The sequence below is a fragment of the Juglans regia genome, chromosome 7 (genome assembly GCF_001411555.2).
Source record: "Juglans regia cultivar Chandler chromosome 7, Walnut 2.0, whole genome shotgun sequence".
Taxonomy (NCBI): Eukaryota; Viridiplantae; Streptophyta; class Magnoliopsida; order Fagales; family Juglandaceae; genus Juglans; species Juglans regia.
In genome coordinates this window covers 46224394-46246391 of record NC_049907.1, presented here as the reverse complement: position 1 = coordinate 46246391, position 21998 = coordinate 46224394, and the positions used below count along the sequence as shown (strand labels likewise).

At 33.6% G+C, this 21998-nt stretch overlaps 4 protein-coding genes across 5 annotated transcripts; 2 read left to right on the top strand and 2 right to left on the bottom strand.

The window, feature by feature from the left end:
• The first annotated feature begins 3465 nt into the window (after positions 1-3465).
• Positions 3466-5347, top strand: LOC108984534 (metallothiol transferase FosB-like). Its single transcript, XM_018956523.2, has 3 exons — positions 3466-3821; positions 4043-4148; positions 4668-5347. The coding sequence occupies exons 1-3, from the start codon at positions 3667-3669 to the stop codon at positions 4908-4910; spliced, it is 504 nt and encodes a 167-aa protein (XP_018812068.1). The 5' UTR covers positions 3466-3666; the 3' UTR covers positions 4911-5347.
• Positions 5348-5993: 646 nt separating this feature from the next.
• LOC118349023 lies at positions 5994-6618 on the bottom strand. The gene has a single exon (XM_035692188.1). The coding sequence runs from the start codon at positions 6529-6531 to the stop codon at positions 6250-6252; it is 282 nt and encodes a 93-aa protein (XP_035548081.1). The 5' UTR covers positions 6532-6618; the 3' UTR covers positions 5994-6249.
• A 1830-nt stretch (positions 6619-8448) lies between these two features.
• LOC108984533 (peptide deformylase 1A, chloroplastic) lies at positions 8449-13312 on the top strand. Its single transcript, XM_018956522.2, has 4 exons — positions 8449-8850; positions 9606-9695; positions 10764-10831; positions 12681-13312. Exons 1-4 carry the CDS (start codon positions 8488-8490, stop codon positions 12919-12921), a joined length of 762 nt encoding a protein of 253 aa, XP_018812067.1. The 5' UTR covers positions 8449-8487; the 3' UTR covers positions 12922-13312.
• Positions 13313-13395: 83 nt separating this feature from the next.
• LOC108984532 (probable polygalacturonase At1g80170) lies at positions 13396-18696 on the bottom strand. 2 transcript variants are annotated; one of them, XM_018956520.2, is made up of 9 exons: positions 18215-18696; positions 16856-16987; positions 16579-16749; positions 16473-16493; positions 16129-16336; positions 14976-15057; positions 14793-14901; positions 14576-14692; positions 13396-14018 (listed from the first exon to the last, which is right to left on the bottom strand). In XM_018956520.2, exons 1-9 carry the CDS (start codon positions 18428-18430, stop codon positions 13737-13739), a joined length of 1338 nt encoding a protein of 445 aa, XP_018812065.1. In that variant the 5' UTR covers positions 18431-18696; the 3' UTR covers positions 13396-13736. The 2 variants fall into 2 exon arrangements, with proteins under 2 accessions (XP_018812065.1, XP_035547817.1); XM_035691924.1 differs by having other exon boundaries at positions 14011-14114.
• Between the last annotated feature and the right edge of the window lie 3302 nt (positions 18697-21998).

The window sequence follows — 21998 nt, the reverse complement described above, 5'->3', positions numbered from 1 at the left end:
TTAGTGTATTTTATCATTTCTTTAAACTCTAGTCTACTTTTATTTATTTTTATTGATTTTAGACTTTATTCTTGTCATTTAAATTTTATTTCAGATTTGAAGAAATGAAGATTCAAATTTTAGCAGCCTATCGTCTAGAGACTCTCTCATTTAAATGAAGATTTATCCGAATATGACTAAGGCTGGTCATCGGTGCTATTTAGGGGATAAAGATCAAGTCGAATTTTTGTAGAGTAGAAGAAATTGGAACTAGTCAAATGACATTTTTTTTTTTAATTGGATAACTATACAATTTTGAATTCGAAAGAGCATATTTTCGTGGGAAGCAGATGAAGACTAAGTCCCGTTTGGATTCAAAGATGAGTTTGGATAATTTTAAATGAGTTGAATAAAATATTATTTTTTTAAAAAATAATAATATTATTGTTTTGAGATTTAAAAAAGTTGAATTGTTTATTATATTTTGAGTAAAAATTTAAAAAAATTATAATAATAAGATGAATTTCCAATCTAAGAGCATCCTCAATGAATTAGTTAAAAAGCTAAATCCATTAAGTATTTAGCTATTATAACATAAAATGACATCACAATGGATTAGAATTATTTACAGTCACTTTTAAAATAATTTTTAAATTTGAAAGTAACTATTCATACATCAAATACATTTTATATCAATTATTTTTCTCTTCCTTTTAAATGACAATTGCAAAATATAATTAGAATATGATTACTAATTAATATATAATATTATGAATAGTAAAATATGATAAAATAAAATAAATTCATAATTAAAAAAGATTAAAATATTTTTAAAATTATTAATTATTCATTACTATATAATGAATAAATGAATAATCCAATATGATGATCTGATGTGAATAGTTAAAATTAAATTTATCTTATATTATTTTATTATTATATAATAAAAAAATAATTATTCTAATATAAAGAGTTATGTAAATAGAATAATAAAAAATTAAATTTATCTTATATTTATTAAAAATATACTTTAATTTTAACTAATTTATTGAGACTGCTATTAAGACTATATAGAAGAAGAAATATCAAGAGACGAAAATTAGAAGAGGACAAAAGGAAACAAAAGACGGAACGACTAGAAGTTGAAAAGGAAAGATATTAAAAAGCAAATGGCGAAAAGAACGGCCGAAAGTAAATGTTGAAATTCAAAACAAGAAAAAGGAAAGAAAAAAAAAAAAAGAGGAAGTTCAGACTTTTGTCGAGACTTACTACCAACCACATGAAAGGCAAGAAAAAAGAAAAAGAGGGAGAAGCTAAAAAAAAAAGAGAGAACGAATAGACGTGACCACCTGCAGACGAGTGGGAGACCAGCGGACCGAGTGAAAATTCGAGGCCGCTGGGAACTATTTTCTTTATTCTCTCTATGATGAATTTGTTGATGTTAAATTTAATTTTTAGCGTGAGTTTAATATTTTTTTTATTTTAAGAAAACGATGTAACATAATTTTAAATTATACTTGTATTTCTATACTAATTTAAAGAACTTTTTTTATTTTTTTTTATATTTATCTGATTTATTCTATACTTATTGCTTCAAATTGATTGACTATTAATTAAATAATTTTGATCTTGTGATTTGCTTTCAAAATATAGAATTATAGGATAAATCTTAGATATTTTAGTATTGGTAAATATAAAAATTGAAAGACTTATATGAACCTATGTAGTATTAAAATCGTTGGTCTTGATGCATTCATGTCCATTAAAATCCAACTAACTATTGAAAGAGGTTTTTTGATGATTTTTGAGAATTTGCTAATAACTAGAGAGAATTAATTTCAATTAGTTAGATGAGAAAAACATAATGAGGGATTATGTGAAATCGATTTTCTATAAGTTATTTTTCACATTGATTCAATCATTAAACAATAGCTTTCATTTCCTTTAAATATTCTTTTTTGAATTGATTTTATTTTTTATAATTACAAAAATCTTAGTGATTTTTTTAAATAAAATCAATATTAATCGATACTTATCAAAGTGAGATATCAATTCTTGAGGACGACATTTTTCTTATCACTTTACTATAAAACTATAATATTGTGCACTTGTAATTTTGCACCAATCATTGTGACTGATAAGATTATAGTGTCCGTATGAATTTTGGCAGTAGAAATTAATTAGTTGATTAATTAAAACTTAGCTAGTAATTAAATTTCATGTTAAAAGGCTAAGTACTAGAGATCAAGTAAGATTAGTGTGTGATTAGGCTTCATTTAATTTTATAAAATTTCTCATTTCATTTCATCTCATCTCATATAATTATTATAAATTTCTCAAATTCTCATATAAAATAAAAGAAACAGTTCAACTTTTTCAAATTATAAAATAAAAAATAATATTAAAAAATATATATTCTAACAATATTTTATTTAATTTTTAACTTTTATTTTAACTGATCTCATCTCATTTGTAAAATCAAACAAGATAGATTCTTACAAGTGCATGGTGGTACAGTGATCATCGTTTATTAATTAAGGTGATATTATCTTTATTCCTGATAGGTTTGGATAGTGAGATAACAATTTTTTATTTTAGATAAAAGTTTAAAATATTATTATTTTAGAATTTGAAAAAGTTAAATTGAGATTTGAAAAAGTTGAGTTGTTTATTATATTTTATATGAGAATTTAAAAAAATTATAATAATGAGATGAATATTTTATGTTTCATCCCAGTTGCCAAATCTAAGAACCTATACTTTTCAAAGAATATATGTAGGTTTCTTCAAAATACGTAGTAGGCCGTTTTGATGAGCGACTTTAGCACGTTCGATCGTCTTTTCTGTCAATGGAAATCAATTTCATTTATCATAATACTTTAGACTTGCATGCATCCACATGCATGTAATTTCAGATTAATTCAAAGCGTGCGCGCCATAAATACTCACAAAATAATCATGACTGGGGACTTAATTATTTAAATGATACAGTATGGATAAATTGCGTGATCGATACATGATTTGATTGCAGAATAATATATAATACACATTTACATCTTTATTGTTTCGTTCTTCATCATCCTATCAAATTGAAAGAAATTTTGGTACCCTTTGCGAGAATGTTTCCATCATTATATTGTCAAAATTAAGAACCTAATTTGCATGATATACGTGCTAAAAAAGACACGTCACTTTTATATATATATATATATATAGGCTGGAGAAAATTCTATACTACTAATCAATAAATTTATTTTCTAAGCTATTGAACAGATTATAAATAAAACAAAAAGGATAGGCTCAGCTAACCTGTCCCGGGACCCACCCACGGAGTAGGTAAGGTTGACATCCGAGTCAGCAACGAGGAGCTATCCTACGTGTAAAACTAATCGAGATCTCTTGAGACATCTGCATGCAGAGGAAACGTGGCTTACATGAAAGAGTTCCACGACGCCTATAGGCTATATATTGAGCCACTACCCGTCCTTTCTTTTCGACTGCGTGACTCAAGGAGTCCCACTATTTCCAAACTTCTCTTGCTTAATTCAATTTCGCTTCCCCTGTTTGGCTCTTTTGCCGTCATCTCTAGCTATCCTCCTCGTTCGTTTAATTTCGAGGAGAAAAAACTTAGTATTAATATCTATTTGGTCAGTGTTTGTTCTTGGATTTGGAGTTTTTCTTGCGAAAATGAAAGAAAGCATGGCAAACCCTCTGCATCTCAAATCTTTGAACCACATCTCACTTGTGTGTAGATCAGTTGAGGAGTCCATCGATTTCTATCAGAATGTTCTTGGATTTTTCCCTATCAGGAGGCCAGGCTCTTTTAATTTCGATGGGGCATGGTAATTAATCTCACATGCACAATAAGATCAGTACATAAACAGGAATAAACGGATCAAGAACATAATTCTTTTAAATTCTTCTCTTTTATTATTATTATTATTTTTTAAGTGAATTTTCATTTGATCTTCTGGATTCTTGTTGAAAAGTTTTGTTTTTGTTTTATTCTTTGTAATCATCTTTGATGGGTTCTGGTTTCCGAATGTTGTCGATATATGTATAGGCTATTCGGCTACGGAATCGGAATACATTTGTTGCAAACAGAGGATCCAGATAACACGCCAAAGAAGACTGAAATCAACCCAAAGGATAATCATATTTCTTTCCAGGTAATTTTCGGTCGAAATATATGGCCTTTCTTTCCTTCTTTCTTCTTGTTTGTCGGTCAGAACGTCGTAGAATTTTATCTGAACAAGTTCTTTAAATGAAGTGGTAGATGAAATTGCTGATTCATTCATCGTACTAAACAAACAAGTGACTGAGACAGATACAAAAAAGAATTTCAATTAAAAATTGTGTTGAGATGAATGGAGTGAAGATTCTCGAATTTTTTTAGAACAATTTTGGAAAGTTTCCTATATTTCAAGAAGCTAATTTTGAGTGGAAACAGATAAGATTTCAATGCTCAACACTTCTTCTGATCAATAGATATCGAGTACTACTCAAGAAATAGGTAATATTCAATATTTTAGGTGTCTTATTTGTCTTGCTACTCCTGTACGTGCACCCCACGTCCCAAATATGTTCAGTGATGCGAAAATTCGAGCATGATCAGGTCCATGACGTTGCTTGTAACAAAACTGTAACAACGTTAATTAAACGATGAAATTCATGTGGTTGATGAGCAGTGTGAGAGCATGAGCGCGGTGGAGAAGAAGCTGAAGGAGATGGGGATTACTTACGTGCGGGCGATGGTGGAGGAAGGCGGGATTCACGTTGATCAAATATTTTTTCACGACCCTGATGGCTTCATGATCGAGATATGCAACTGTGACAACTTGCCCGTCGTCCCTCTGGCGGGCGAGATGGCTCGGCCCTGCTTGCGTGTAAACCTCCAGATGATGCAGCAGATCCGAGTGGTCCATCAATAGAAGAATTGTTGGGTGAAGTGCTGAGAATAAAACCATCCCAACTAGTATGTCCCATTCTCGTGTCTCGTTTTGTGTCCTGTTTGTAATAAGACAACCTCTTGAACTCCTCTTAATGGGAAACGGTTGCTTTCCAACTTTATTAAGAATTGGAATTTCCTTAGCTGTCTTGCATATTCTGGTCTCAAATGCCAACGACGTTGTTGGCAACACCGACTTGACTTTTAAGTCAGTTCCGTGACTGACTCATGTGGGGTTACGGAGAGATGAGAATTGTGCATGGTGAAGTGATCACCAACATCTAGGTTCTACTGTGAGTCTGTGAGAGTTTGCTTTTGTTCACCTGAGAACGTGTAGAAATTGTATGTTCCTATTTGGATGAAAGAGATTTTCATTCTAGTCTATAAAGACATTTTAAACGTTTATTCTGAGAGTATGCAGATTGAAGATTTTCAAATTGATTTAGTTTATATTCAAAGATTGCGTATATACTTTTAGCCTATCAGAGTTGTTCGTATAGCTGCGAGTCCTGCGATTTGAAAGACATGGGGAGAAGATTTATCTACTATTCTGCTGGGTAGCGAACACCAAAATTGACCATGAACAGAGGAGCTTGAGCTTTACCACTTCAACTCAGACACTCTTAACAACCACCTATTTAGGAACTCTTGGGATTCCATTCGGACAAACTATTCACAGGAATTCTGCTCGTGAATTTCTTATTAAGAAATGGGTCAGATCTAAAGATTTGTCAACTGGGTTTTGGGTTAAGACTGATTTTGGCTGTAATTATGTTTGCAGTCAAAGCGGCTTAGCAGAGAATTCACAGATCTCTTATTAAGTGAAGCAGCTTAGCACAATTGCCAACACCAATGTTTTTACGTTTGCTATAATTAGAGTGCCACGGGTTAACAGAGCATTCGCATTCTCAAAGCAGATTGTCTGAGCTGAAAGTTGTTCTAAAATACAAGTAATCAGAGATCTGTATTCTGTAAGAATAATGACCAAAGGGTGTCTGTCTAGGTGCAAATAAAAAAAAAAATGTTATGAAGAAGCATGATAACAGAATTTGCGTACGAAGAATGCTAAATCGATCTATGGATAAATGCTTTGAGCAAACTCGATCGGCACATCTATGACTTAATCAAGAACCGTAAACACAAGCTATTACAACGTTCAAAACAGCAAACAAAAGGAAAACAACTTGTGCTAAAAGGAGGCAAATTTTAATGTTTCATCTTTGAATGCCCAAAAACTTCATCGTTATACATATGCTGAATCCACTCTAAAACATGCATATCCATTAATACAGTCACACGAAGATCGATCAAGAGGGGGTATTTTACAGCCCCCTTGCCAGCATTTGCTCGTAATTCTCTATGGATTCGAGCCTTTGGATCAAGAGCTGGTGCCGGAACTTCTTGATGAAAGCCTCAGCACTTTCATCAATGTCTTGGGGCGGCTTGCTCTCTGCCTTCTTTGACACTGCCTCCTTGTTCTTCTCCACAGTATAAGACTTCACATCTCCCTTATCTCTGGAACCACCGGCCCCGGCCTGATCTCTTTCACGCTGTAGAGTTTTCGGGGTACTATCGAATGGATGCGACATGGAGCTATTCTTCATTACAGCGTCTTCTCTTCTCTGAAGCAAACAATACCCAGGATAGGATTCTTGATCAAGTCCTTTGCTTCCACATATATATATATATATATAGAAGAAAAAATTGTATTATTTTACTATGGAGTCAAAACTGCAATTATTTGTTCCCCATTAGAGTGAAGGAAGGTTTATAAATGGAGGTTGGGCGCCCAATTAAGTGCACAACTTTGCTGACTTTGAAAACAAAGTAAGTTGGTAAATTAACTACGAACTAAGCAAGTGATTGGAGCTTCCAATTTCTAAATGAATATATAGTGCGGCTTAAGGCATGTCCCCCCGCATGGATTAGGATCGAAAGGTGCCGATCCAAGCGCCAGGTATCCCGTGATGGGAACAGAGAGAGAGAGAGAGAGAAAGAGATAAATAAATAAATAAATATATATATATATATATATATATATATATGTTTGAATTATTAGAAAGAAAGAAGGAAGGTTCGTGGATGATTGATTACTAATGAGGAAGAATATATAGCATGGCATTCATACCAAACTCCATAATTGTGTATAGATGCATTGCATGCACATGTTGTATCCAATAAACATGATGGACGTGTCACGTTGCACGTGTGAGCACTTATTGATGAGTATGGTAAGTAGTCATCATCACGGCGGATGCCTTAAATCATAGATGTCAGATAATTAGGATCAGGAATGGGTTGAGGGGAGGATCGAGGGTTTGAATGAATTGCACTGGAGCATGCATGGGTTGCCATTTTTTCTTTTTTTCGATTTGATTTTCATATCTCCCTCCTATAACATCTTCGTAAAAATACGAGTTTAAAACTTTTTGTCACTAAAATCAGTTGAGAATTATTCTAACTTTGAAATTATGCTATATACTGTACTCTTATATTATTTGCATCTCACTATAATATTGCACCATCTAACAATTATATACGTCTTGTTTGGATGTTAAATTGAATTAAATTATTTATAAATAGTAATGAGTTGAAATAATAAAATAAGTTTTGTGGAGTCTATATAAGATGAGTTTAGATGTTAATGAATTTAGATATATTTATGAAAAGTTGAAAAAAATTATGAGTTTCACGTATAAAAAGACATTAAATTAAAAAAAATTACAGGTCTCACATGTAAAGAAATTTTGAATTAAAATAAATTTAATAATTTAAATATTAAGTATTTAAATATTAAATTCAACTTAAAATTAAGTTAAGCTGAATTAATTTCAATTGAGTTTAAATTTCAAATAGAGTCTAGTGTCACCAATGCACCTTTCGTGGGAATAACTTTTTTTTTTTTTAAAGAATGGATTAGAGCACTAGCCAACTAGTGCATTTAATGAAAAGGTAAAGAAAATATTTTATATTAGACCCCTTCTACGTGTTAGGCTCATTTAAACCCCAGCCATTATTACTTAGAGAGGAAAATGAAAAAACCATTTTAAATCAAAAATCTCCGAAAATGGAACAAAGAAGGAGAAGTTAATTGAGCTTTTTAGAGTATATTTTAGTCCTAAGTTCACATCATGAGGACTTCTCAAAATATATAGTCTGTTGAGTTTCTATGAAAAATGTTAAACACTTCTATGAAACTAAAAGATATATTTCCTTTAAAAAAAAAAAAAAAAAGGGTATAGTTGAAAAAATGTTAATATTTATTTTATAAAAATTATTTTCATCAATTACTATTTACTACCTCACATCCTATAAAAAACAACACCCCTACATCTTATGGGAAAAAAAAAATTAAATATAATGTATGTGAGTAAACAGTAACTGATAAATATAATTTTTATTTTATTTTATTCTATAAAGCCGAAGCCGAAGCCGAAGCCGAAGCCGAAGCCCAGCGTAAACCAGCAGCGCCCTTTGGGGCAGTATCGTAATTATATTGCCATGGGCCTTAAACCCCCGAATATGATTTTTATCCAAGGAAATCTAAGTAAGAAACGGCTATGGAGACCTTCCTCCGTCTCCGCCCCATATCCATCGCCGATAAATTCCTCAATCCGGCCACAAAGACCCCGTACCCGAGGTCGCCCTTCAACACCGCTTTCACGACCCGGAAACCATATAGTAAGTCGTCGACTTTGATTACCAGAGCAGGGTGGCTTCTGGGTCTTGGAGAAAAGAAGAAGACTCGCTTGCCAGATATCGTGATGTCGGGTGACCCGGTTCTTCACGAACCGGCCAGGGAAGTTGCAATTGAAGAAATTGGGTCGGAGCGGATTCAGAAGATAATTGATGACATGGTTAAGGTTATGAGAATGGCTCCTGGAGTTGGCCTCGCTGCTCCTCAGATTGGAATACCTCTAAGGGTCAGTTTTGAATTCTTTTTCTTTAATGGGTCACAGTGGTCAGTTTCGCTTTGCACTTCTTTGTCCATTCTAAATCTCTTATTTTCCTTTTGAGTAGTGTGGAAAAGAGAGGAAAAGGCCTAGAAAAACATGGTTTCATAATTGCTGTGTTTGTTCTGGCATGAGGTTCACGTGTAGACATTTTAGTTTTCTCAGTCTTCATTTTAAACTATAGAGGATATTACCAGTAAACTATATGGGAGGATATGGGGCTCCGTGTACTGTGTCTTTGGCTGTCGTGAAGCTAAATATTGAGCATATTGCTTTGGCTAGTGAGAGTGTGTATTGGTAGTGGCAACTTGAAGCTGCATTGGTGCACAAGATTGTGCATTTCTTTTTCTTTTTTCTTTTACTTATTAAAAAAAAAAAGATCTTGCATTTCTTTTTATTTTTCCTATCATGAAACAATGCATGACATAAAATTGAGAGAAACGTGTTTTGCATTAGGGCCCATTTTACTTGACTCGCTGCTTGATCTGAAGGAGAAGTATCTTCTTTTTGGTCAAACGACTACCCTTCTGTTGCTGTTAACAATAGTATTTGTGAATAGAAATCGATGAACCCACTCAGTGATCACCATTTTGTTGTTAATAGATACAATAGATATTATGATTTGAATTCGGCTTTTCTCATATAAATTTACATCCTGCAGAAACCTACACCAAGGAAGTGGGGGAAACCAACTTATCGACTGTCTTGTCATTTTTTCTCTGCAGATAATAGTTTTAGAAGATACAAAAGAATATATTAGCTATGCATCTAAGGAAGTGACTAAAGCTCAAGATAGAAGACCTTTTGATCTCCTGGTATGTCCAATTGCAAGGATGACATTCAAATGGTAGCGATATTTGTAGCATCCAACAACTTTTTTTTTTTTTAAAGTAATAAGAAAATTTTATTCATACGAATGAAATAGGCATAACCTGTGTACAATGAAACTATACAAAAGAAAACACCTAATTACATTCTAGCTAAGGAAAGAAAGTCATGGACATTGTTTCCATGAAGTACAATGGCTGAAAACCATAGCATTAAAGTGCGCATAAAAAAATTCTGAAATTCCTTCATTGTGCGTTCCCTATCCTCAAAACATCTCTCATTCCTCTTGGACCATGTGCACCACAATACATAACGAGATCATCTTCCACACTGCCGCCACTTGGGGACAACCTTGAAGCTCCTTCCAATAAGCCAATAAATCCACCACCCGCTGAGGCATTACCCAAGTAATTTCCATTCTTCTAAAGATCTCATTCCATAACCCCCTCGTGACCTCACAATGCAAAAGTAAGTGATCTACAGATTCTCCCTGTTTTTCACACAAATAGCACCAATCCATCACTATGATTCCCCTCTTTCTCAAATTGTCCGTAGTCAAGATCTTCCCAAGAGCGGCAGTCCATACGAAAAAAGCTACCTTTGTAGGCACCCATGATCTCCAAATCCTCTTCCATGGAAATGATACATGGCCTTGGGTTGACAAAATCTTGTAGTAGGTCCTGACTGTACATTTTTTACTACCATTAGCCCTCCATTGCAACCTATCCTCTTGAGCCATATTATTTCCCATGGAATAGAGCAACCTGAGAAAATCAGATACATCCTGCAGTTCCCAATCATGAATTTTTCTATTAAAAAGAATATTCCACCGATAAGATCCATGGGAGAATACCCGCATATCTGCAATAGAGGCCTCTCTGTTAGCTGCGATACTATAGAGTGCTGGAAATGCCCTGTATAAAGCGCACTCTCCACACCAAACATCATGATTCTAGAACCATCTTCCACCACAAATCGTATGTGACTTTCGAAGCCCTGCCCCCTAGCATCCAACAACTTCTTGATAATTACAATTTTTGGTTCTTTTGAGGCAGGTCATTTTGAACCCAAAGCTTAAAAAGAAGAGCAACCGGACTGCACTATTTTTTGAAGGGTGCCTGAGGTAAACACAGACAGTTGTGAGTAACTTTTAAGGCGTTTTTGTGTATATAAATTTTATTAATATCTTTTCTAATTCAACAGATAGATGTCCTTTCGACCCTTTATCCTTTTGACTTTGATTTGCTTATTGTATGATACATGAGCTGAGACTAGATTGCAAGCTTTGTTACAGTAACCATTTTTTCCAGAAGTATTTTGATGAATGGAGAAGTTTCTAGTGTCAAAATAATGATTCAAATTAATTTAAGGCATTTCTATTATATATTCTAAGTTTTTATTTTGTACAACAAGGCCTCTCAGAGGACACAAATCAAATTTTAAAAGTCGAGCTAGAAATAAAGGGGAGACTGCTCAACACAGGTGATGGCAACAGCATTTTTTAAGATCCTCGGACCGATCTTGTGCCATTACATGCAGTTATGGCCCTATTTTCTTCAAGAGGTCATTTTTCTGATTACTGATCTTAACTTTTACATGCTCTGCGACATTGAATAGAGTCAATTTGAGCACATGTGCATCCTTATTTGGCACTGTCGAATGGTTTGCGAAATTGAGTAGTGTTGAACTACAGAAATTTCTTGAACGGTGTGTGATATACAGTTTTCAAGCATTGGTTTGTGCTAATATTATTGGGAGACCCTATCATTTGAACAGAAACTGTCTCAATGCTTCTGAAGCTTATAGTGCATTTTGTGTTTATATGGTGATATATATTTTGATAGTAAACCAAGACAGATTTCAAATTTCGGGCTTGAGTAGGTTAGTGAAATCATTACCAGATTTAATTCAACCTCAAGCTCCCATGCTTGAGTCAAGACTAAGCCAAGCTTAACCACTCAAAAACTTGTCTAGGATGTGAATCTCAGTTACAAGATTAAAGATTAGCTCAGGAGGAACCACCATCTATCATGTAAAACAAGCTAAATCTAAATTTTAGTATTAAATGTAATATGCTTGGGTATGGGAAAAATATTTGAATTGCTTATAAAAAAAAAATGGGAAAAATATTTGAGTGCTTGTGACAGAAATGGATGATGCCCACAAAAGAGGGACAACTATGTCTCTTCATTGCTCCCTTTGCTGAAAAACTAAGGTTTGATGGAATTAACATACAGTGCTATTATATCAGCTGGAAGATTTTATATTATTTTCTGTAATATATGTAATAATTCTATTTGCATGCATCCACCTTGGTAGGAGCTTCTGCCACACGGTTTGTTTTACTTTTTTTACCTTCCAGTGCTCTTACTTCATGTCCTTATGGTGTCCAAATGACCGTTGGTTACATTGAGAAATTTCTGCTTCTACTTTCCATCCCTTGGAAAAAAAAAATGCTAGTGGTACTTTCTTGTAAAAACTATCTAGTGTTAGTGATGCAAGGTGTCCTTAATGTAGCACTTTATTTTGGGTGCTCCATCTTAGCGTCAATCGATTTCTGACCTTGTAAGAACCAAGGTAAGGTTAATGAATTCTTGGTTCTCAAATCTAAGATCCAACATTATAACTTGATGAGAAATGTTTGTTTCACAAAAAAATGTCATTGTTGTGATACATCAATTGTAAAACTCTTTTTATTGTAAAGAAGATCTAGCGTATTACACCTATCTAGATCAGTTTGTGAACTTTACTTTGTGAGATCTCTTTATCAACCTAGCACTTCTTTAACTTTATTGTGTGGAAGGTTAATATTTTGGATTGACGAATCGTAGGAATCCTAGGCACTTTGAAGGTGTATGTTCTAATTCTCTGAATGTCTGATACTTTTGAATTCCATTTGCAACAGAGCCGTGATTTGGATGGAATTCATGGCCTATGGTTGTTAAATCTAATTTTATTGTCATATTCTGCAGTGTTGATGGATTCAGAGCAGTGGTGGAGCGGTACCTAGATGTTGAGGTTGCAGGTTTGGATCGTTATGGCCAACCCATCAAAATAGATGCTTCGAACTGGCAGGCCCGTATTTTACAACATGAGTGTGATCATTTGGAAGGAACTCTTTTCGTCGATAAGATGATTTCTAAAACCTTTAGAACTGTAGAAAACTTGGACTTACCTCTTGCTGATGGATGCCCCAAGCTTGGTGTTCGCTAGTACTTTGGAGCCGGACATAAAATTTGATATGCAGTTCCGTGAGGCTTGATGGAATTGTTCCAGTACTGCTTCTGAATGCAATTGAGCATGCTGGAATTCAAGATTCTTTGCTTAAGATTGGAAGCTGTATTCGTGTTTAACTTGGAGAGTCGTATTCCCGGCAATAAGATAGTGCTTCGGGATTAGTTCAGCTCATGTTGTGCAAGTGCTTCAATATTGGAAGTTACCGAAAAAATACAACACTAAAACTTACTACTGAATAAGGAGGATCGTAACTTTTCCTTTATTTGTTTTATCATTCCAAATGAAGCATTTGTCCTTGTTTCTTTGGCATTATTGAAGATGAATGTGTTAGCTTGAAAGTTCTATAATAATAAAGGTCTTTTCTCTACGTTCATTTGGTATCATAAACTCGAGTAAAAAAAAAATTGGTATCATAAACACTACAGAATGCTCCTCCATTGTATAACATTTCAGAATAGCCGTAAGAAAGAGAAAAAGCACAGCATCGTTGACGAGTGATGATATACACATAATACATTGTACGACACATTACACAACAATATTATAAAATGAAGATATTTTTGTAAAATTATATTACTTTTGTAAGATGTTTTACAAAAATACCCCTCATTTAAAATGAGGGTTTGCCACGACCTGTTTCTTGGTGCGTGGGCTATTAAAAGGCATGCTTAGGCACCAACCTATATATCCTTGACTAATGATTGAACCGAATAAAGTCGTACACTATATCTGTATCCGAGTTGATCTCTTTGCCATGCTTCCATACATATTAAGAACTGAATGACCTCTCTTCAGGAAGATTGAATTGCAGAACCCAGTAGGACTTCCTGTTTAATGCAGCTTTCACTACATGAAAAGCATGCAGGTGGGTGTACTAAACCTGAACTCCAGCCATGAGCTTTCCAACAAAAAGATCTTGTAATTCCACTCGATGACGGGAGAAGCTGAATATCTTCCAGGTATAGCCCTTCGCATGGGGAGTCATCACTGCAGCCAAATTTTATTGCTTCTTCAGTTGCTGAAGTTCCTTTGATGTGTGTGAAGGAAATGTTCCCCACTTTAACAGCCAAGGTCTGCATTCCCATGGGATGATAGATGTTAATCTCTGTTGCTATATTCTAATTCAAACACCTCTATTCACGAAATGGGGTAGAAGAGGAGGCCAGAGTCTGCAGTCCATACATAAAAGGTCACAGCCACAGAGGCTTAACAATTTCTAAAGACTATCCCGTTCTCTTGATAGAAAATTCAGGACTGTTCCATGCTGAATGAGGTGTCCTCATAGGGCGATAATGACATACAACTATTATAGAAGAAAAATCATGCTATAAATTTTTTATGCTATGCATTATATATATGATGAATGCAATAACGTGTTCCTAGAATATGACTTCTCATCGTTCTCAAGGCACACTTCCTATATACATATATACATGGATGCAAACCAAAAAAAAAAAGGCCATTTTTTCTTCAGTGCCTATGTTAATCCAGTCTGCTATTACAAGAATTGAGGAATTTTTCTGGACCCAATTCTATAAATAGTTGTATAAAGCAAATTGAATTGGGGACATTCACTCGAAATAATTGCTTCTAGTAATACTAATTATTTAAAGTTTTAAGAATTGCAAACCTGATTTGCACATGGAAGCCATGAATCACAGTAATATTGATCTATAATGATTGGATTTGATACATTTTCCATCAACACATTCTGGAATGAAATATCAGTGGCAAAACCACTACCTCCCTGATAAAGATGTAAGAAAACAACGATTCAATCAGCTAGGAAATCTGTATTTGTGTGTTGAGAGAGAGAGAGAGAGAGATGCAAGCTTGGTGAAGATTACCTGCCATGTTTTGATCCTCACCCCATTCTGAGTGTTGGAGAGGAAAGCTCCATCAACCATCACATCATGCACCTGCGACCATGAGTTTGACTTTCCCAAGCTTCCAATACTAAAGGATGTAGATCAGAGTAAAGGTGCTGAAACCAACGGTTATAACTTATTGAAATTAAGCAGTAGGACAACCTTATGCCATGGCCTGGGCCACAGATAATGTTTCTGATCCTGATCCGAGAAGAGTTGCTGACAATGGAGATGCAGTCATCCCCTAGAGTAAGTGCAAGATCTCACTATAAGGTAACGGGTAATGCATAACTTGGATGAAAACAAAATAAATCTGTGAACTTTAGAAAAACAGGTAAAAGGTTTGGTGCAGGTTGTCCTTTCCTTTGGTTGTCAAGATTCAAGAAATGAACAAATAACAGAGATGGTATTTATTTTTATTCATTTCAAGGTAACACAGTGGATTGAACCAACAACTGACCCGCCACCCATTTTTATAGTGGGAAAGTGTCACTAGAACCAGAACTCATCAGCCACAGTAAGAGCATTTTCACCACAAACGTTCCAACCTTGTTAAGTTGCAGCATGTGGTTCTTATCTGTCTTCCTCACAACAAAATTGAAAATATGTTCCTCTATAAATTTCAATAATACATTTAGTTATACAGTAGTCAAAATTTAGGCATATGGGCATTTGAAGCTAAAACACAAATAACCATGTCAGCATGGAAATCTCAGTCATATAACGCGTAGCTGCGTAGTCTAGAGTTAATTCTTCTGAACAAAAATTATTTTCACAAAATTAGGTTTACTGTAATATATTGCTTTGATTTGTGGAAAATTCATGATGAAAAATAAATAAAGTTAACGTTCACATAAAAATCTGAGAACCAAAGGAAAAAAAGAAAAAAAAAATGTATAAGAGAAATTTGAAGTGTGTAATGAGAAACAGGGTTGAGCATTTTTTTTTTAATCTCAAGAAAATTTCTACCAGCAACTTGGAATGAAGCTTAGTATTGCAACACTTCTGTAATACCCCGAATTATGTGAATGTGTATAGGAAGGTGGTGAATGGGATCTCACATTGCTTGGGAGGAAGAAGTTCAAGCCCTTTATAATGATTCCAAGGAGCTTTAAATTGAAACACTGGCTATTCCAGCCCAAATGTGACTTGGGCCTTCTTCAATATTTACAAATGATATCAAAGTAAATCTCAACCAGAAGTGTGGAACTTGAGCCATACCACCATGATGGACCATGTCTGATGAGTTATGTGGGATCTCATTCACTTAAACGCACACACAATCCAAGGTATTACAACTTTGTGCATAACCAACCTGTTCTTATTATGCTATCCTCGAGCTCAACACCTTTTGATGCACTGATGTGAATTCCATCAGTATTAGGGCTATGAGCAGATGCTATCACTTTGAGATTGGATGCAACAACCCGAAGACACTTGGTGAATGCCATGTGCATTTGTTGACTATTAACCACCATGAGGTTCTTGACATTCAAATACTTGCACCTATGGAAAGTAATGGCCTGCATTATGGTTGTCATACCATATCAGGAAAATAAAATCATTGAGTGATTGCTAGTCTTCCCACAAATTGACAAGCAGAGACAATCAAATCAATGGAACTAACAAGACTAACTCCAAAAACAAAGAATCACTAACCGTTGGAGCATGTTGGCATGGCTGCCATAAGACAATTTGAAGCCACAGTTAGTGCAAGTAAAAGAATCTTTAACAGAAATAAGTTCGAGGAGCAAGACAGCAATACATTTGTTGAGTTGGTCTTGCAAGACTGAGCCCACCATTTCTGTCCCATCCCATTGATTGTGCCTCCCCCTTCTATGGTAAGGTGGTTCACCCCATGGAAGTAGATCCATTTACGTGGATTCATACCATACCAGGCATCAGGATCTTCAGGTGCAACTATTTTACCTGAGATCTATTAAAATATAACCAAATAAAGTTAAAACAAGGAAATATAGAAATATGCAATATTTTGGTCTAATTAGATTATTAAGAGAAATCAGAATAATTTTGGAACGCACCTGTAAAATGACCTTTGACTGGCAAGGCCCGGCAAGATCAATAGGATGAATCATAAAAGTGTTTCCAGCCGGAATTACAATTCTTGTTCGCCGAGAGAAAGAACAAGCTAGTTCCCAAGCATCTTTGAAAGCCTAAAAGCATTGTAGTACTATACTCAAGGCTGGGCTTTGAGAAATGTGATGTGGAGGAAATAATGATCATGTAGACTTAGTTTTGACTCCTAATATTTATCACCGACCATAAACAACATATTTTTTTATGATAAAGAAACTGGTAATTTGCATTTTGGTATGATCAAAGTGTCTTCATCATCCCTAGGGATGAGTTCAGAATCCTTCACCAAGCCAGGCTACAGAATGCCTATAGAAGCGGTAGATGTGCTTTCACCTATCTTTCCAGAAATAAAGCAATGCTTGATTTTATTGAAAAAGAATGCAGGAAACCACCATCCCACCCTCCCTGCCCTCAAAATAAAGTTCAAAGCGAGAAAGAAACCAAAAAAAAAAAGGACTTAGTATTTTATGGTAACAGTCTCGAAATCAATTGAGATTTCTGACATCCATTTCTTTCCCAGTTTTCCTTAGCAACTAGCAACGGTCTCTGAATAAACAAAATAATTCGGCTGATGGGCAGGTCCAAACTGTCTTCATGCCCCCCCAAATCTCCATCCAAACTTTAAACTATATTCTACAATGTTGTGAGTTCAAATTTACCAAAAAAACAAAAAAAAAATGTTTCACTTAATAATCACCATCTTCTGCAATTGAAATTAACCATTACAAAAAACAAGGAATTTTTCTCAACAATCTTGAATATTCCAAAAAGCTCACATAAGCTCTAAGTAATGATGTTATCTAATTAAACTCGATCCTCTAAACAAATCTCTCAACCACAAGCAGCCATGGTTTTCAAAGAATATGTTTATCATTCGAATTTAATAAGACACCTCGAGTACATTATTAAATCATTCACTGAATTCAAATAACAGATATAAAATTTTTAAAATTATCAACATTTCTCATAATTTCATTCACAAATATCACTCAAACACGACACTTTTCAATTTCAAACCTTCAACATTTCTATGTAATTATTACCTAATCATTATTCAAACACAAAAATCAATATAATTTTTACAAAATTCAATATAACTTTTACAAACCTAAAAACAAAAATAATATTAAAATATAATTTTTTAAATTAATAATATTTTTATTCTAACTTGTCTCTCTCTTTTCACAAAAAATAACGACGCAAATCATTTTACTTTACAGAATTATGAGATATCAAGCGAGCCCTTAATGTATGTAATTATGAGCTGTGATTATAAGAAGTTAATTAGTAGGTGAATGGACTACCTTGGTATCATCATGGAGACCGTCGCCTTTTGCACCAAAATGACTAAGAAAAAGAACCCGTTTAGATTTGGGTCTGATCCTGGTCGACCCAGGTTGTGGGAGCTGTAAGAGAGAGTCGAAACCTTCAACATATATGAGATTGGAAGTCAGAAATATGAATGTGTGAAGAAGAAAGGTGAGGCATGTGGAAGATGAAGAAGATCTCAGGTTGGTCATGTTCCCTCCGACATGAGAAAAAGGAAGGAGAAATTTGAACAAGTTGGGATTTTGTCTTCAACAGTGATATTTGGAGAATCTGGAAAGCGCAGCATCTCTTTGCGAACCCTCCTCCTCCCCTCCCCCCACTTTCAAAAGTTACAAACTTTATTCGCGGCTAACCATACGCCGTTTATTTGTTTGCTCACCCAAGCATACTCCATTGATGACGTCTAGCAGTACCTGTACACCCAAGAATAGATACTCCATTGATAGCATAGCAACAGCTGCAGCCCATTCACACTTTATAATTAACTTTTAAATCAATCAATATAATTATAATATTTTATTAAAAAATTAATTTTGTTTAACTAACCTTCATTTTAAATAGAGTAAAAAATTAATTGTAGACTAATTGTCCTTAAAATTAACAGTTTAATTACAAATACAAGCCCGACACAACCAATCAATCCAAAATCAACAACGCTGTGTCGACAGTATTGAAAGAAGCAATCCAAGGAAAGGAAACTTCCTTGGGGGAATCTACCGACACCCACGCACGGAACAAATTTAGGAACGCACATTCCCTAACCCATAATTGAACCCGTATTTTTGCAGCTCCACTCTTGTAGCTTACGACAAACAGTAGTAGAGTCATAAAAAAAATATGAAAAATTCTATAAGAAAGCTTTATACTATACTCATTTTTATTATTTTATTTTAATATTTTAATATATATATATATTTAAATAAAAATAATAAATTATATGTTAGTTAGTTGAAAATGTGTAGTGTAAGACCTTCTTGTAGCAAAAATAATTTTGATTTTTTTTATTCAGAACTTATAATAAACAAATTATACTCAACAGCCTCTCACACACACCTGTTAGAGAAAAAAAAAATAGAAGAATTCTCTATTCAACGGGTGTGTGGTTTAGGGTTGTTAAATAGAATAATTAATAATTTTTTTTAACTCATAATTTGATATTATTTCTGTTATAATTTTCTAACAAAATAAAATTATCCTATATTAATTTTCAGTTATAACTAATTTGATATAATTAATTATATTTGACTAGATTTGAACCACACGTAATCTACGTGATATGTAATTTGATTTAAAAATTAAATTTTAAAATATAAATTTTATAAATTAAATTATATCATGTAAATTATATGTAGTATAAAAGTTTTTAAATATTACTACTGATTAATTAATTATATGGGTTGTGAATCTGTGATGAGTTGCTCCGGAAGGTTTGTATGCAAGGAGGAACTGACATTGGTTTTTGCTAAATTAATTCGCAGACCCGTTGTATGGAGTTGGGAGTCGGGACGAGGGTGGGGCTGGGCTGGGCTGGGCCTAAAATTAAGGGCTGGGCTGGGCTGGGCTGGCCTAGAAACTAGTCGGGATCAGGGTGTATCAACTGAAGATAATCTCCCGTAATCAAATAATGTTTCTCTTATTAATTAGTTTACGATAATCAGCATAATTGTTTAATTAGTACCGTACTTCAATCTGAATTAATGAAAAATACTTGTTCCTCGCCGGGAGCTCCATCTCAAATAATGAGAAGAAAAATAAATAAATAAATAAAAGTCAAATATGGTTGCGGGAAAGGCCTTGATGAAAGGCGAACAGGAGGAAAGCAGATATTTGACTGCTGTCGTGTCGATAATGCGCTGCGGCGAGAGCATTAGCATTAGAATATATAAATGTAAACATAAAATTTACATAATATGATATAGTTTTGTATTTAGTTATTCCACTTAAAATTTATTTTTATATTAAATTATTTATTTATTAATTAAAATAATAATTATTATTATTTTATCTAATTTATTTTTTTTTTGTATTTTACAATTATACTGATTATATATTAATTAATAATTAAATTATTATTTAAACAATCATATTTGCAATAGTCATATTCCTCCAATGTCCTAGGTCGGTTTCAAAGCCGAAAGAAAAGTAATGCGTTCCTAAAATGTGAAGTTCTAAATAAGAAGCAAAAACAAAACCGTATCAGTATGCTAGTATCTCACCATGTGCGTGTGACTGTTGTGCGCGTGGGAAGGGAAGAGAGAGAAAATTATTAATTGTTGAGAGATACATGATCCTGAGTGTGTTCATTGTTGAGAGCATCTCATTTTGGTATTTTGTTTGTTTGTTTGTCTACAATTGATTAATTACGTTGTTGAAAATTAAGGTGGAGATGAGTGATTATGATAATGTCTTGCCGTTGCCGAGATCGACCAAATCACATCATTGAAGATCAAAGTCGTTTTCTCAATGATTTTTATTTTAATATTTTTTAGCGTTATGTGATTAATGGCGGTGGGTCGACCGAAAGGGACCCTCACGCCTTTTCAATTAACCAATTTATTTATGGTTATAATTTTTTTACCAACATTAATAATTAATTTCCGTTGGGCAGATCAATGGTTGGATGGTGAGCAAGGGTAGATTACCCATACTAATTATTACTTTATTTAGATTGCATGGATTGTAAGCAAATATAGATCGTATTATATATATATATATAGATAATTAAATTTAAAAATATTTACATCACACATCTTCCACACCGTATAAGTACATACACGTATATAATATGCATGTATTAAACATTTCATGTGTTTTTATCTTTCTCAATATTATAAATGTCAAAATTCGAATAAAAAATCTTAACTCCAAATTGATATTATTCACTTTAAAATTTGATTATAAGATAAGGATGCTGACTTTTTCGTGTTGATAATAATATGGTATTTATAAATATATGAAAAAAATAAAAATAAAAAACTGGTTTGAAATTTTACATTGCAATTAATTGATCAAGTTCATCATTAAATGTAGAATATTCCAAATATAGAAAAAGAACAAATAAAATAAAACACGGAAGAAAGATGGTCCCATTTGATGGATGGATAACCACGAACTCATGAAATAATTGTCTTAAAAATTAAGTATATGAAAAAATGGTACGTACCCTATTTAGTATTACATATAAATGTGTCGACTTTTAATGGACAAATTAAAAAACATGGTAACACCACCACGATGATCAGCTTCTATATAATTATGACTTAATTAGGGAGAAACATATTTGAATCTCTCTAAAAATCTCTCTACATTGATCATCTGATGAGGTTCAATTAATCCTTCACTTAATTGTCTCTTAATTATTTTTTAAAACCACTCTCCTAATTGTCTTATTGAGTTTACATTTAATTATGCAATATCCCACGTTTAAAAAAACAATACATAACGTGAACATATACGAGTTGAAAATAAAATGATTCTTGCAAGAATCTTGCTACCGCCACCGAAAAAGTGGCCCGAAGAAATTTCCAAACAATGTATTTCACTTTTTTCTTTTTCTTTTTTTTATGTATTTTTTTAATCATCATACATATTTGAAAAAAAATCACAAAATTATTAAAAAATACTTCCTTAATCATTAAGTTAAAAAAAAAAAAGTATTTGGGACCTAAAATTTCTCTTCTCGCAAGGAATAGTATTCTCATGATATCATGACGAGATCAACAATATTTTTGAATTCTTTAATATTAAATGAGAGCTAGC